The sequence below is a fragment of the Coniosporium apollinis genome (genome assembly GCF_000281105.1).
Source record: "Coniosporium apollinis CBS 100218 chromosome Unknown supercont1.39, whole genome shotgun sequence".
Lineage (NCBI taxonomy): Eukaryota > Fungi > Ascomycota > Dothideomycetes > Coniosporium > Coniosporium apollinis.
In genome coordinates, this window is record NW_006913301.1 from 83,840 (window position 1) to 97,596 (window position 13,757).

Sequence of the window (13,757 nt, forward strand, 5' to 3'; positions counted from 1 at the left end):
AGGCTCAACCATCATTGATCCTCACCGTATCCCGCAATCCTTCCATCATCCTAATAAGATTCTCCACCAAGGGCGGCATCGGCCTGTCAGCTTCGGCATGATTCTGGTGAAGGACCCCCAGAACGAGAGCTATAACAGCACTAGCATCCTTGAGCGGAACAGGCGGTGAAGACGGCTGCAGGTCTCGCAAGCACGGGAAGCCACGCTTCAACGCGATGAATCTCTGCACCTCCGTGGTCTCACCCTCATCCAGCCAAACGAGCTGTCCTTGCATACTGCCTTGCATCGTAGGGGTGACTGTCAGAGACGGTGGCTGAGGTTCCTTGTCAAGCGCATGGCTGTATGCCCAGAATGCCAAGCTCGCATGGTAAACAGCGATGGCGGAGAAATCCCGCAACTGGTGGAAGGGCAGTGATTTAGCAGCACGGAGGACCTGGCCGGCATGCCAGACAGCCTGATGTGAAGCAGTGGTCTTGACCCACTCGCACAGTGACGGGTAAACCCGCGAAGCTTCCTCCTGGCCCTCCAGTCCGGCTAGCAGCTGTACGTCCTCGAGCGACATGTGCAGATGCATTAAAATTAGTTCCAGAAGGAGAGAATTACAGCCCGGAGACTCCATGCGGAAGCACTGCAGCAGCTTCATCAATTCCCGATAACGAGACGTCATCACCAGCGTACTGTCCCACTGGCGCGACTCTCCATGTAAAATGGAACTGAGCTGTCGATATTCCCATACAAGGCCCCATGCTGCGTGCAGAAAAGCTGTGTTTGATGCCTTCTCATCGATGGATTGGCTGAACCTCTCCAGAAACTCCAGGTCATGGATGCAGTCGACAACGGACGGAATCCGGCCTGAGCTGTTGTTCGTGCTGGCTAGGTAAAGAGATTTCCATTCTTTCGCATTCGCTGCCATCCATAGATTTCGAGACTCAGGTAAGGGTAAGGAGACCTCTGCATACGAGAACAGAGGACTAACAAGGAGTGCCATGGAGGACTGTGCATCGTGTTGGAAGAGATGAAAAATCAGCCGTTTATAAGACTCCTGCTCAACCCAAGCAGCCCACTTCTTCTCTAGCTCGGGGCCATCGTCATCGGGTTGCACATTGATTAAAGGGTAACTCGAACGTCGAAGGCTGCCGCCGCGCCGAAGCATAGTGAGCAAGGGCTGTTGAAAACTTTCCGCAATCTCAATTTTACGGCTATTACCGCTCCAAAGGCCGATCTCCAGCTGAAGCATGAATCCCTGCGCAAGCTCCAGATTTCGAATCTCGGTGTTGTCGCCCTCCCATAAGGTGGGAATGTGCAAGCGAACGATTTCTTGGATAGCAAAGCCAAGTTTACGCAACGATGGATCTGGAGTCAGCACAGCTCCCGCCGCTGCTAGCGCAGTTAGTAGTTCCGGCCGTTTGGTTCTTGGGCGGAAACTGGGAACATGTATCCAGGTGTCGGCTTCAGAGAGAGGCGAGGTCAAGAAGTACTGTATCAGGCTGTCCAGCAATTCAGTCGAAGGAAAGGAAGAGAATGTGCGGGATCCCGAAGGCTTGCACATGCTCAGGACGATGCCAAAAATTCTGTCCCGAGACATCTGATCCAATTTTTCTGTAGTGGTTCGCCGATCCAGATTGACACGAGACTCAGGACTGTCATGATCGTTTTCAGTCGCCGGGAGCGAGAGGTTGTGCTGCTCCGCTGCGCCATGATCCTGTGGAGCCGGAACAAATCGCCAGATGGATTTCTGAAGGGTTTTCGCTGCCGGCATAATACCATTGACTGGACTGTGCACGTACTCAACATCCTCGACGTGCTTAGGCAAGCTATCACCGATACTCGAGAAGTGAAAGGGGATCTGGTTGTTGTACGTTTCGAGAAAGCTGAAGTCCAGATCATCCAGTTCAAGGTTGGTCTCAATGCCGAAGTCCATTAGACCACGTGGAGTACGTGTCCCACTGCGCATTCCTAGAAAATTGGTGCTAGAAAACATGTCTATCGTAGGCATTTGGCCTTGTAGTATATCAGCTGGATAGACCGTGGAGGCATCAAATGTTGTTGGCCGCATGGATCCGGCTGAACTGGGTCGCGTCTGGAGTCCAACAAGATCAATTGCAGATTCTTGGTAGCTGAAGGTCTCCATCGCTTCATTCGGTGCTCGAACGGAGGCGGACTGATTTGTTGGCGGCGTCGACAGAAGCTCCTGGTGCTGAAGCTGTCCAGCCATAGCATCTACAGTCGGTGGCGCCCGGGCGTCAGCGCCTGGCGCTGCTTCATGGTGCTGTTCGGCCACGCCGCGGAAGCCTTGATCAGAACCCATGCTTGTCGTACTCGTCGGCATCTGACAGGTAATGTTTTTTCTCTGGCATCTCCTGCATGGTTTTTTGTCTTCACACTTTAGGTGGTCTTCGGCACAGGCCATGCAAGCTTGCTGGACTCTGTCCGACCTGGGCGAGGCATTGTCGTCTATCCTGCGACGCTTGTTGGTGTCTGAGCCCGCTTCGTGCGCCGCAGCGTGGCGCCTCAGTAGGTCACTGGTCAAGTCAGCAATGACCAGCCAGTTGTTATCACCACCACATACACTCTACTAAACCGCTTGGGACAAGATTCGCAGTGGTATGGCTTTTCACGCGTGTCTGCAGCCAAGACTCAGCGCCAGCGCCCATACTCAGGTAGTTGGAGATTGCACACGTGAGCGAACATGGCGAGCTAGATGATCGAGCCGAGTGTATTTTCGAAAACAGTCACCGCACTGGAACAGCCCACGGCCTGAGTGCTCTTCGGCCGAGTGGGCCGGCTGAGACTGCAGGGCTTCCTGTGGTGCACGTTCGTCAGAGCCCTCTGCCATGTCGGCTCCCTGCTGCTGTAGTGAGGATGTCTGGGTGTGGAGGTTGTTGCGGGTTGGGAGTTGTCGTAATGTGGGGTCCCCGCACCTCCAGGAGCGCCAGCGGACGGGGCCAAAGTTAACCGAGAAGCCGAGAAGAGGTGGGGCCGACTGAAGCACCCGACGCTCTGCTTGGGGATGTGAGATGCCCCCAGCCCGGTAGTGTAACCATAAGCCCGTTATGTAGATAATCCACTGTTTGCCATAGCCGGCTACGGTTGCAACGCCCTATAGGTCTGAGGCTAGTCGAGCACCACTGGAACTTGAATACGCATACAGCAGAACCCTCAAACTTTGGATTATCATGGGTACGTATACAACTTCCTCTTTGCCGCTGCGGCCTTTGCTAACAGTGGAATGCAGACCTCACACCGGTTCATTTCTTCTCGCATGGTTCGACCATGATGCTTGGTGAAGAGTCCGAATCTGCCGATTACTGGAAAAAGTGCGGCGACGAGGCTCTGGCAAATGGCATCAAAGGGGTGGTCATGATGGTGAGACAACCAGCAGCGGTTGTTTGGTGTTCGTAGACTTCAGCAGCTGACTGAAGATTCTTAGGGCGCCCACTGGGACTGTGCAGGCCCTTCTAAGGTTGAGGTTTCAACGAATCCGAAGCCAGAAAAGTCACCAGTGGCTTACGTCCACCCTTCCAAGTACGTCAACTATAAACTCGTTCCGGACCCGAAAGGCGCGCAGCGATGCATGGAAATCTTATCCGCAGACGGCTTCGACGTCAGCGGTAATGACAAGTTCGATTGGATCCATGACACGTATCTCATCCTCATTCGGATGTTTCCAGGGGGCTGCCCACCGACGACCATCATCTCTATGAACTCTCGCTTCGATCCGCACTTCCATATGAAAGTAGGAGCTTCTTTACGGCGCCTGCGTAGTGAGGGCTACCTTCTTATCGGTACAGGCGGCGCTGTGCACAACCTCTACCGCAACCGCTGGGGGCCGATGCTGAAGTACTGCGACAACTTCGCGCAGGAGTTGCCGCCGGAGGACTGGGCGATGGAGTTCCGGCAATCGGTTGAAGATGTCATCACGAATAACAGTGGACCGAATCTCAGGCGCGCCATGACAAGACTGATGAAGCATCCTCAGTTCAGAGATGCGCATGCGACAGACGACCATTTCATGAGCGCGATGTTCTTTGCTGGTGCAGCGGGCGGTGAGGATGATACTGGAACATACGGAGCGCTAAAAGCCGAAACTTGGGAGCTTACCAACATGTGCAATTCGCAGTTTACAAGCGGAGTATGGTCTAGTAACAAGGCAGTTGGTGCCTCCGCGTGATTCCCGATCTCTGCGTTCTAGGACGAAGTCTTTTTTGTCTTGTATATTCATAGCGGGCGCAGACTGTTGTTTCTTCTGTATGCTGTAACGACAAATTTTAATGCTTGTGTGATACACCAGCAAAATGATTCATGGCTGGTGCTCAAGTGCACCATACTGGAGTTCATTGCAAGCGTTATATATTGCTCCTCTCTCAGCAATAGGGCTTCTTTCCAGCGCGTGTCGAATAGATTAGAGCATTGCCCGCACGTACGCTTGTACGGGCAAGCTGTCAGAAGAAGATACAGCCAGACTAGCGAAAGCGCACAATACACGGGTAATAGAAGGTAATAGAAGTAGGCAGAGAAAGTTTCACCTCCCGACTGGTGAGTCAGTGATCGCCGAGTAGCTGACTGAGTAGAGAAAGGGGAAGTCGCTGATATGGGCAATGATCGAGCTTGTTTTAGATGAATGTAATGAGTTTGGTTCATCTTCAGTTGAAATTGAGATTCCAGCTGGAGAGGGTATGAGAATATAGTGAAGGGATGATGACCGCACTTTGGCTCATAATGCAAATGGGCACAATCAGCTCGACGGCCTAACATCATCCATGCCTTCACCATAGTCTTCCGTCAACCGCTTTCCCCCTATCTCGAGCGGTTCCGCTTCCAGAAGCACATAAAGCATCCTCGACCACTCGGTACTGCTCGTGTTCCTCCACGCGTGATTCGTCCCGCGCTGGATTGACACATCTCCACGCTTCATCAACCGCGTCTCTCCAGAATCCAAAATCAGCTCAATCTCGCCCTCCAGAACCACGCCATAATCCAAGCTCACGGTCCGGTGCATCGGCGAGGTCTCGCCCGGCCGCATGTCTACAAACCGTAGGACGCTCCCCCCTGGAATGGTGATTCCAGGCAGGTTCTCCGTGTAGCGCTTGTAGACCGCGATATCGGCTCCATCGTTCAGCTTGACAGGAAATCCTTTGGTCGCATAGCCGAGAGAAAACCGAGCAACACCGCTCTCAAGCTGTTGCCATGACGCAGGTTCAGGCAGCTCTTGTGAGAAAATGGCCTTGCCCTCGTCGTTGTGGCCCGTGATGTAGCGGTTTGGTTGCCGCAGTCCGTTGTCTTCCATGTTGTGGATCAGAGGAGAGGTAGTTGTAATTTACTGTAAAGGCGATTAGTAATCGGTCCGGCATTCAAAGGTTCCGAATTCTGATACCTGATTTTACGTGAAGTCTGCACCTCGTCCGTATTCCTCAAGCGCTGCTTGCTCCCTGCGCTGTAGACACGATCTGCGGGTATGCCTGGTACGTCTTGCAATTTTCTAAGGATCTATATGGCTTTTTTGATTGTCTGACATCTCCAGTGACATTTATGAGTTCACCAAGCATTGAAAGCTGGTGGAGCCGAAGATTGAGATAACCGTACCGCTATGGCGGTAAGCTCTTTTGACTGCATAGCATGGTTTAGCGGACTAACAAAGGTTGATAGGTGCATATCAGATTCAGTGCAGTGAGCTTCGGCGTGACCATACAGTCGCGGAGCTCCGCAATGTGAACTGCTACCTGAGTCCGCCCGTGTGGGGAAGCTCGATAGCATGTACCCCATTTCGCAAGGCGACTATGTGGGGCCGAGCAGCGGATGTACATGCTCGGAATGGACGCAACAGCTCGTTTCATTTATCGCAAGCATTACCTGCCCAAGCTGCGGAGCTGAAGTAAATCTATCCCCAGAGCGCCCAACAGTGCCGGCCTCAAGTAAACTCAACCTGGTCTCGCAATCCCCATCTACCAGCAGCACGCAAACCACGACCGGCCGCCAAGCGACAAAGATGAACGGAACTACCGAACATCGCAGCGATCGCCTAAAAATTCTAGTCGTGGGTGCCGGCATTGGCGGCCTGACAGCAGGGCTAGCGTTACGTCAGCAAGGGCATGAAGTTCTGGTAAATCAGAAAGCGCGAGAACCATAGTGAAGCTTGCATTAATCAATATCCTAGGTCTTTGAGCAGTCCCGGTTTGCAAGTGAAGCCGGAGCAGCAATCCACCTTGCACCGAACGCCAATGGCATACTGCGGCGCCTCGGAATATGGGCGGAGAATTTCGGGGCGAATCGGATGCAGAAAGTGAGTAGAGGGAAGGAGATGTCGTCTCCGGGGCACGGGCTGGACTGACGAGGCTGACGGCTAGCATCACAGTTGACCGAATACAACTCTATGGGTGAGAAGATGCGGTCGATGGGGCTGGAAGAGGCTAATAAGATGTGGCAACATGTGCGTTTATAAGATTCTGTTGTGTGGCCGAGCAGTGGCTGACCATTTGGTAGCCATGGCTTCTTGCTCATCGTATTTATCTCCATGATGCTCTCAAAAAAGCGGCGACATCCGCACAGGGGAAGGGAGGACCGGTGAAACTGCACACGTCCAGTAAAGTCGTTGATGTCGATCCGAGGGCCGCACGTGTTACTCTGGCAGACGGCAGCGAATTTGAGGGCGATATTGTTCTCGGGGCGGATGGAGTCCATTCCAGGGCGCGGTCACGGGTTGCCGGGAGCGAGTTCAAACCATTCTGTTGCGGGAAGAGCGCGTTCCGGTTCCTGATACCCAGGAAAGCAGCCCAAGAGGACGAGAAGACCAGCCGCTTCGTCCAGGAGTCAGGAGAGCTGTCAATGTGGTATGGCACGGACAGAAGAGTCATCATGTACCCCACGTCGAACAACGAGATGCTCAACTTCGTCTGCGTCCATCCAGAAGCGGAGTCGGAAGCTGGCGATGACTGGAACAAGGGCGGCAATCTTGACAGGATGTTGCAGGTATATCAGGGCTTCGATCCGGCGTTGCTGGCGTTGCTCAGCAAAGCTGATCCCGCAACCTTGAAAGTATGGAAGCTGCTCGATATGGAGGTCCTGCCGACATGGACAAACGAACGACTGGCTCTCCTCGGTGATGCAGCGCATCCGTTCTTACCGCATCAAGGCCAAGGCGGGGCGGTCGCCATCGAAGATGCAGCGTCTCTGGCTGTCGTTCTAGGCGCAGGAACACCGCGAGAAGAGATCCCCGATCGGTTGAAACTGTACGAGAGGATAAGATATGACCGTGCAAACCGAATTCAGGATTTCTCGAGGCTCATGGGAGCAGACCTAGATAAGAAGGTTAAATTGGACAGTAAGTCATCCTTTACCATAGCAGAACCGCTAGTGCTGCGATCGGAGTTTTTTCGTTAACGAGATACAGTGTTCGCGTTTACCAACTTCAACTTCGGCCACGACGAATGGGACAACTCCTCGCAAAAGCTACGGGAGTGGACATGGGACCGGACGCCCAACGTCTACTGGCGAATGCCAATCGCCTTTGGCCCTATGCCAGGTCCGCGACAGACACATTTCGGTGTCGCAAGACAAGCCACTGAATCCACATTCACGACTGCTTCCATCAAATTCAAGACGTCACGCACCCTACTCCAGAATCTTTTCCCACGGGGCGTGCCAGGCTGGCGGTTCAAGTCTCCCGGCACTGTGGCGTACGCGTCCTTCTCGCAAACGACCCTGAATAAGATGGAATGGCTCGGAGGATCGGGGTACAACCACCTCGGCCTGTATATCCACGGCGTCGAGTACGAGAAGCAGAACGGAGATGTCGTCAGCGGCGCGTATATGCCAATTCTTTTCGAAAACCTGACTGATCCCATCGTCTCTGGCCGTGAAGAACTGGGCATGCCAAAATTGTACTCGTCAATCGACGTATACCGCCGAGCAACCTCTTACCGCATAAACACGGGATGGCAAGGCGCCATGTGGGGCAGATTCACCCTGGAAAATCTGAAAGAAGTCGAAGCAGCAGGAGATGGCGGCTCCATCAGCGGTGATAACGACGCCGGCATCCTGACATACCGGTACATGCCCGCCGTTGGCCGCAGTACCAAGGGCACCGCGGAAGCGGCGTATCCAGTGTACGTGCCATTTAAAGATGAGGTGCCGCAACCGAAGCCGTTGAGGGTATTCGAGGCGGACAAGGCAAGCTTCAAGATCGACAAACTGGATTGGGAGGCGCTGCCTACGCTCCATCATGTTATTGAGCGGTTGGCGGAGCTGCCGGTGTATGAGGTGGTCGCTGCGAAAGTTGTCGAGGGCGTTGGCGTCCCAGATGTCGCTGCTGCACAGCGTGTGGAATAACTCAATGCGCGTGAAGCCCTTTGTAAACAGTTTACTTTATCCAGCATCTGTGTATGTCAAAGTCCTGGCGTGCGAGGTTCGGCTTGTCCTTTTAATATATTTGGGCAGGGGTTGGGTCACGTGTTCAACATCAACCGCCCAAAATTAGCATCACGCTGTTATGATATGGAATATCAATCTCCGTTTTCAGAGACACACTCTGAGCCATGGCCTACACGCAGAGTTTGGTATTGAGAGAGATGCCTGCGTCAATTCCACTCATCGCACGCGTACTCGAACATGAAACAGAGCTTCGCACTCCTCACGATTTGATAAGACTTTTGACTTCTTACGAGTCCCTCTTCAGCCTCGCAATTGTCGCTTTACCCGCTCGACTCTCATTCGCCTTCCCCACCTCCCCCGCAATCCAGTCCCCGACCCGACTCAACTTCTCAATATCCACCCCCGTCTTCAAGCCCAAGCTATGACACAGATGCACCATATCCTCGCTCCCCACATTCCCCGTCGCGCCCGGGCTATACGGACAACCCCCCAACCCCGCCACACTCGCATCGAAGGTCCTGACCCCATGATCCAAGCCGACCACCGTATTCACCAGCGCCATGCCATAGGTGTCATGAAAATGCAGCGCCAAATCCCCCGCATCCACGCCCGCCGCTTTCAGCGTCTTCAGCAGCTCCTGCGTCTTAGGCGCGGTCCCCATACCTGTCGTATCCGCGACGCTGATCTCGTGCGCGCCCATCTCGAGCAGAGAGACGGCGAGATCGGCCACTTGGTGCGGGTCGACGTCGGGCCCCTCGAATGGACATCCGAGCGCGACGGAGATGTAGGCACGCACGCGCAGACGGTATTCTTTGCCGGCGCCGAAGATGGGCTTGAAGCGCTCGAGGGACTCTGCGATGCTGCAGTTTATGTTCTTCTGGGTGAAAGTCTCGGTGGCGGCGGTGAAGATTGAGAGCTCAATTTCGGGGAGTGTGGAGCTGGAAGAGGACGATGATGATGGGGATGAGTTCACGGGCTGTGACATTGCAGCGGTGGGGTCGGTGGCCGAGGGCATGGCGTTGGCGTCTTGGGACGAGGTGTTCAGGGCTGGGCCGTTGTCCGAGGGCGAGGGCGAGGGCGGCGGAGTTGGGTAGCCGGTGTCTGCTGCTGGCTGTGCGGAATCTCCGTAGTGTTTGTACACTTTGAGGAAGTTACCAAGCCCGTAGCTGTTCGGTAACAGGAACTGGTAGTTTATCGGTTCCGGAGCTTGAGGCGGTTGCTGGAGGATGTGTTCGAGGATATCGGAGGAGTTCGCCATCTTAAAGTATGCCAACAGTCAGCCGTCGAGTCTGTCGTATATCTTCCCATACACTGGCTATCCGTTGGTTGCAGGTCGTCGCACCTGAGGAACCCACTTCGGCGAGACGAAAGAACCAGCCTCTATCGTCCGGAGTCCAGTCTGTGCCAACCGCTTGATGAACTCAATCTTAGTCTCCAGCTCAATCGCCTTCTTCTCATTCTGCAATCCATCTCTTGGCCCAACCTCGACAATGCGGACCTGCTCCGCCGATCGTGCTGCTGTTGCGAGCGTCCGGCGGCAGGGGTAGCGAGCTGCGAGGCGTGCTATGCTCAGGGCAGACTGACGAGTAGACATGTTGAAGGATATTACGTGATATCCGGTTTAGCGTATCCTACATCACCGCCGTGTGTTTTTGTGTGCTGGTGGGTTGATGTGGGGATAGAGTTCAGACGTTTATAGTAGACCAGCCGCTTTTTGCGGGGTGCACGTGCTGAGAGGACGGTTCTTCAGCCCTGTGAGGGGCAACTCTAGAAGTTTTCTGTCGCATCCATCTTTCCACGAAACATCAGGAATAATTTCTAATATGGAGGAAGACCGCGCAGCCGCAAACTTGGGGCCTGCTGTAGGAGACAATATGAGTGGCGAAGCAGCTGTAGCTTCAAAGCAGCCGAAAAAGAGATTTGTCGGCAGAAGAGCTGCCGCAGAAAGAGCTGCAAGTAATGCCGACCCAAATGCGACCATCGAGGATAGCGGGGCGATACAAGGTGTGAGAAGCCTAGCGTTCAGAAAAAACACCTAGCTGGATACTCACTGTGGTCGCAGTCGCCGCACCGCGAAGGTCTGCCCGCACCCTGAACAACATCCCGCCTGAGATCCTAGAAGATGAAGAAATCAACGCAGCAATCGCTCTGCTACCCTCGAACTACAACTTCGAGATGCACAAGACCATCCACCGGATCCGATCCTCAGGCTCCAAGAACATCGCACTCCAGTTTCCCGAAGGCCTCCTCCTCTTCGCGACCACGATATCCGACATCCTGACCCGCTTCTGCCCCAACACCTCTACGCTCATCATGGGCGACGTCACCTACGGCGCCTGCTGCATCGACGATTTCACCGCGCGGGCCCTCGGCTGCGATCTGCTCGTGCACTACGCACACTCGTGTCTAATCCCTGTCGCAGTAACCAAGATGCCGACCCTCTACGTCTTCGTCAGCATCGGCATCGACACCTCCCACCTGCTCGCAACGCTGAGCCGCAACTTCCCCTCCGGCAAAACAATCGCCCTAGTCGGCACGATCCAATTCAACGCGACTATCCACGCCATCCTGCCCGCCCTGCGCACGCTAGGCTTCACTCCCATCGTGCCGCAAATCGCGCCTTTATCCAAGGGCGAGATCCTCGGCTGCACCTCCCCCCGAATCCCGGGGCTCAAAGACAGCGCCGGGACGACAGAAGCCGGAGCCGCGGACCTGCTCCTCTATCTCGGCGACGGCCGCTTCCATCTCGAGTCCGCTATGATACACAACCCGCACCTGCCCGCCTACCGCTACGACCCGTACTCGCGGCGGCTAACACATGAAACCTACGCGCACTCCGAGCTATATGATTTGCGTAACAAAGCCATCACGACCGCGCGCAGCGCGAAAAAGTGGGGCCTTATCCTCGGTTCGCTGGGACGGCAGGGAAACCCGCACACGATGACGCTAATCGAGAACCAGCTGCGCGCGAAAGGGATACCGTGGGTGAATCTGCTGCTGTCGGAGATATTTCCGGGGAAGCTGGCTATGATGGATGAGGTCGAGTGTTGGGTGCAGATTGCGTGTCCGCGGTTAAGCATTGATTGGGGGTATGCATTCCCGCGGCCGCTTCTGAGTCCGTATGAGGCGCTTGTGGCATTGGGCGTCAGAGAGGCGGGGGGGGGGGGGGGGGGGGGGGGGGGGGGGGTGTATCCGATGGACTTCTATGGGAAGGAGGGGTTGGGGAGGACGACGGAGACGCAGGTGGGGGTTGTGGAGCCGGTGTAGGGGGGGGAAGATGATGAGGTATGACTATGCATGCATTGGCGGCGTTGATAGATGGGTTTTGCCGGACAGGATCAGAGAACGACTATTTCTAAACGGGCATCATACGTCTATATAGGGGTGACATTGACGGCGGACAGCCGGCGTCGATATCGCAACCGAGCGCGTTTTGGCTCTGCATTTTTACGGAGCTCCCAGAACGCTAGAGAAAGTTCGAGAGCGTATGACACGAATATAGTTGATTCTTATCAAGATTCTAGGATAAGCGACATGATTGGTTACCTATGATGGTGGGCGAGGGCTCTGTAAATACACGAGTCCAGCTACCTCATTCACTAGCCATCTTGTCTGACATCTTCCACAGCCTTTGCATGTTGCTGGGATTCTTCTCCAGATTCGTGAAGTGAATCCATCAGAACGGATCCTACGTCCTTCGCTCCTTTCGTCACTCTGATGATCTCTGGAATCTCTTCCAAGCCTTTACAACAGCTTGCTCATCAACCTTTCTACCCTCAAATCGAATCTTCAACCATTTCGGAACAACACATGAATCGTGTCTGAAAACTGTTTCCATCCAGCTATGGACTTGAGCAACCAGGTTTTCGCGGCCCTCCGGCTCCGCTTCCGCATCGCGAGCTATTTGGGCCCGCATGAAGCCGTTTGGTCCGGCAGTATAATGATCGGGCCCGCACGGATAATCTCAAGAACACGCTCCCGTTCCGCATCCGTGGCCCATCGATTACAGTGCGCAAATTGTAGAGTGAAGACCACCGTGACTTTCATCAAGTTCGGGAACGTAGCCCCAAGAAGCTTGACCCAACGTGTGCAGAACGTGGGAAAGTCCTGTCACATACGGTCACTACCTGGCCACGGGAGCTCGAGCTCCAGGCAGCGGACAAAGAGGTACACCAAGGGTGCGAACGCGAGGGAGGCGTCCCTAGCTATGTACCAGAAACTGCTGAAGCGCGCACCAATCCGGAAGGTGTTGCTGTACAACATCTGGCGCCCCTCTAGGTGGGTTTGAACGGCAGAGTTGTAGGGCCGTGATGTCGAAATAGGGAAGAGCGCTTAGGCGAACGACGCTGGATCTTCGACGGCGAGCTTCTTCTGAACTGCATGATGGTTCCCCACGCACCATGATTTCTTCTTGTATCTTGCGTCAGGATACAGAGGGCGGTTTGGACTCAAGGCCGGGATACGATAATAGCCGTGGTGACGATACCAGAGAGGCATGGTGCTAAAGCATCCGGATGGTGTCTCGCGGAGAAGGACGACACCGGGTGCTTGCAAGAGCGCAGTGTAGATGGCATTGCGGAGCTCCCGGGTTAGGTCGAGAAGAAGACTTCGTCCTATGGGATCCTGTTTCGATGATTGCAACGCGCTGGTCTCTGAGAATTTGGCTGCTGACTTCAGCGTCGCACTAACAGCGGCTCGTGACCGTAGTACTAAACCTTGGAGATGGGGGTCTTGCAGCGCTCTCTCTGGAGTTGGCACAAAGGTCATCTTGGCTATGCAAGAGTGGTACAAAAAAAGGGTTGCCGCTCTAGCAAACTGAGAAAACCGACGAAGCAATCGTCAGAACGTAGTGACATATGGACTCGCTGGTTTAGAAGAATGAAGGATGATGTGCAAAATATACAGGTTCTTAAGTACTTTACCCCTACTGACCATGAAAAGTCAGTAGCAGGGTGCAGTGGAGTCACGTGCAATGGTACGCCTAAAGTGCTGCCACAATGGCCAATATTAACCAACTGATTTTCCAAGAAAGACGGAGCAAGGACTTAGGGAATTCAGACAACTTGTTTAACAAAGCGGATTCACGCTTTCTCAAGCGCCATGCAGTCAGGCTTGGTATAGACGGTAAATACGAAGGATGGGGGTTTTTAGTGAGGGAGCGGTGCCGGTCACCACATCGTCGAACAGCCACAACACATGATGTATACTCGTCTATATCGTGATACATAGCTGAATCGCATGCTTTCTCACCCATTAAAGCTGTAGAACTTTGAAACTGATGACACAAAGAGGAAGTCGTAATATTGTCGATGCTTCCTTACAGGCAGCGCTTCCTCACTCAGAACCCCATCCTTCGTGAGGTGGGTACCTGACCGGGCCGCTCCGCGGGC

General features: G+C 54.2%; 6 protein-coding genes across 6 annotated transcripts; 3 read left to right on the forward strand and 3 right to left on the reverse strand.

The window, feature by feature from the left end:
• Positions 1–4: 4 nt before the first annotated feature.
• W97_07129 (uncharacterized protein) lies at positions 5–2,308 on the reverse strand (the record flags this gene model as incomplete). Its single annotated transcript, XM_007785110.1, has 1 exon — positions 5–2,308. One exon carries the CDS (start codon positions 2,306–2,308, stop codon positions 5–7), a length of 2,304 nt encoding a protein of 767 aa, XP_007783300.1.
• A 965-nt stretch (positions 2,309–3,273) lies between these two features.
• On the forward strand, positions 3,274–4,171 carry W97_07130 (uncharacterized protein; the record flags this gene model as incomplete). The annotated part of the gene is made up of 2 exons (XM_007785111.1): positions 3,274–3,366; positions 3,431–4,171. 2 exons carry the CDS (start codon positions 3,274–3,276, stop codon positions 4,169–4,171), a joined length of 834 nt encoding a protein of 277 aa, XP_007783301.1.
• Positions 4,172–4,735: 564 nt separating this feature from the next.
• W97_07131 (uncharacterized protein) lies at positions 4,736–5,287 on the reverse strand (the record flags this gene model as incomplete). The annotated part of the gene is made up of 1 exon (XM_007785112.1): positions 4,736–5,287. One exon carries the CDS (start codon positions 5,285–5,287, stop codon positions 4,736–4,738), a length of 552 nt encoding a protein of 183 aa, XP_007783302.1.
• A 699-nt stretch (positions 5,288–5,986) lies between these two features.
• On the forward strand, positions 5,987–8,325 carry W97_07132 (uncharacterized protein; the record flags this gene model as incomplete). The annotated part of the gene is made up of 5 exons (XM_007785113.1): positions 5,987–6,100; positions 6,155–6,280; positions 6,353–6,427; positions 6,481–7,318; positions 7,388–8,325. The coding sequence occupies 5 exons, from the start codon at positions 5,987–5,989 to the stop codon at positions 8,323–8,325; spliced, it is 2,091 nt and encodes a 696-aa protein (XP_007783303.1).
• A 328-nt stretch (positions 8,326–8,653) lies between these two features.
• Positions 8,654–9,961, reverse strand: W97_07133 (uncharacterized protein; the record flags this gene model as incomplete). Its single annotated transcript, XM_007785114.1, has 2 exons — positions 8,654–9,625; positions 9,710–9,961. 2 exons carry the CDS (start codon positions 9,959–9,961, stop codon positions 8,654–8,656), a joined length of 1,224 nt encoding a protein of 407 aa, XP_007783304.1.
• Positions 9,962–10,190: 229 nt separating this feature from the next.
• Positions 10,191–11,634, forward strand: W97_07134 (diphthamide biosynthesis protein 1; the record flags this gene model as incomplete). Its single annotated transcript, XM_007785115.1, has 2 exons — positions 10,191–10,371; positions 10,430–11,634. The coding sequence occupies 2 exons, from the start codon at positions 10,191–10,193 to the stop codon at positions 11,632–11,634; spliced, it is 1,386 nt and encodes a 461-aa protein (XP_007783305.1).
• Positions 11,635–13,757: the final 2,123 nt, after the last annotated feature.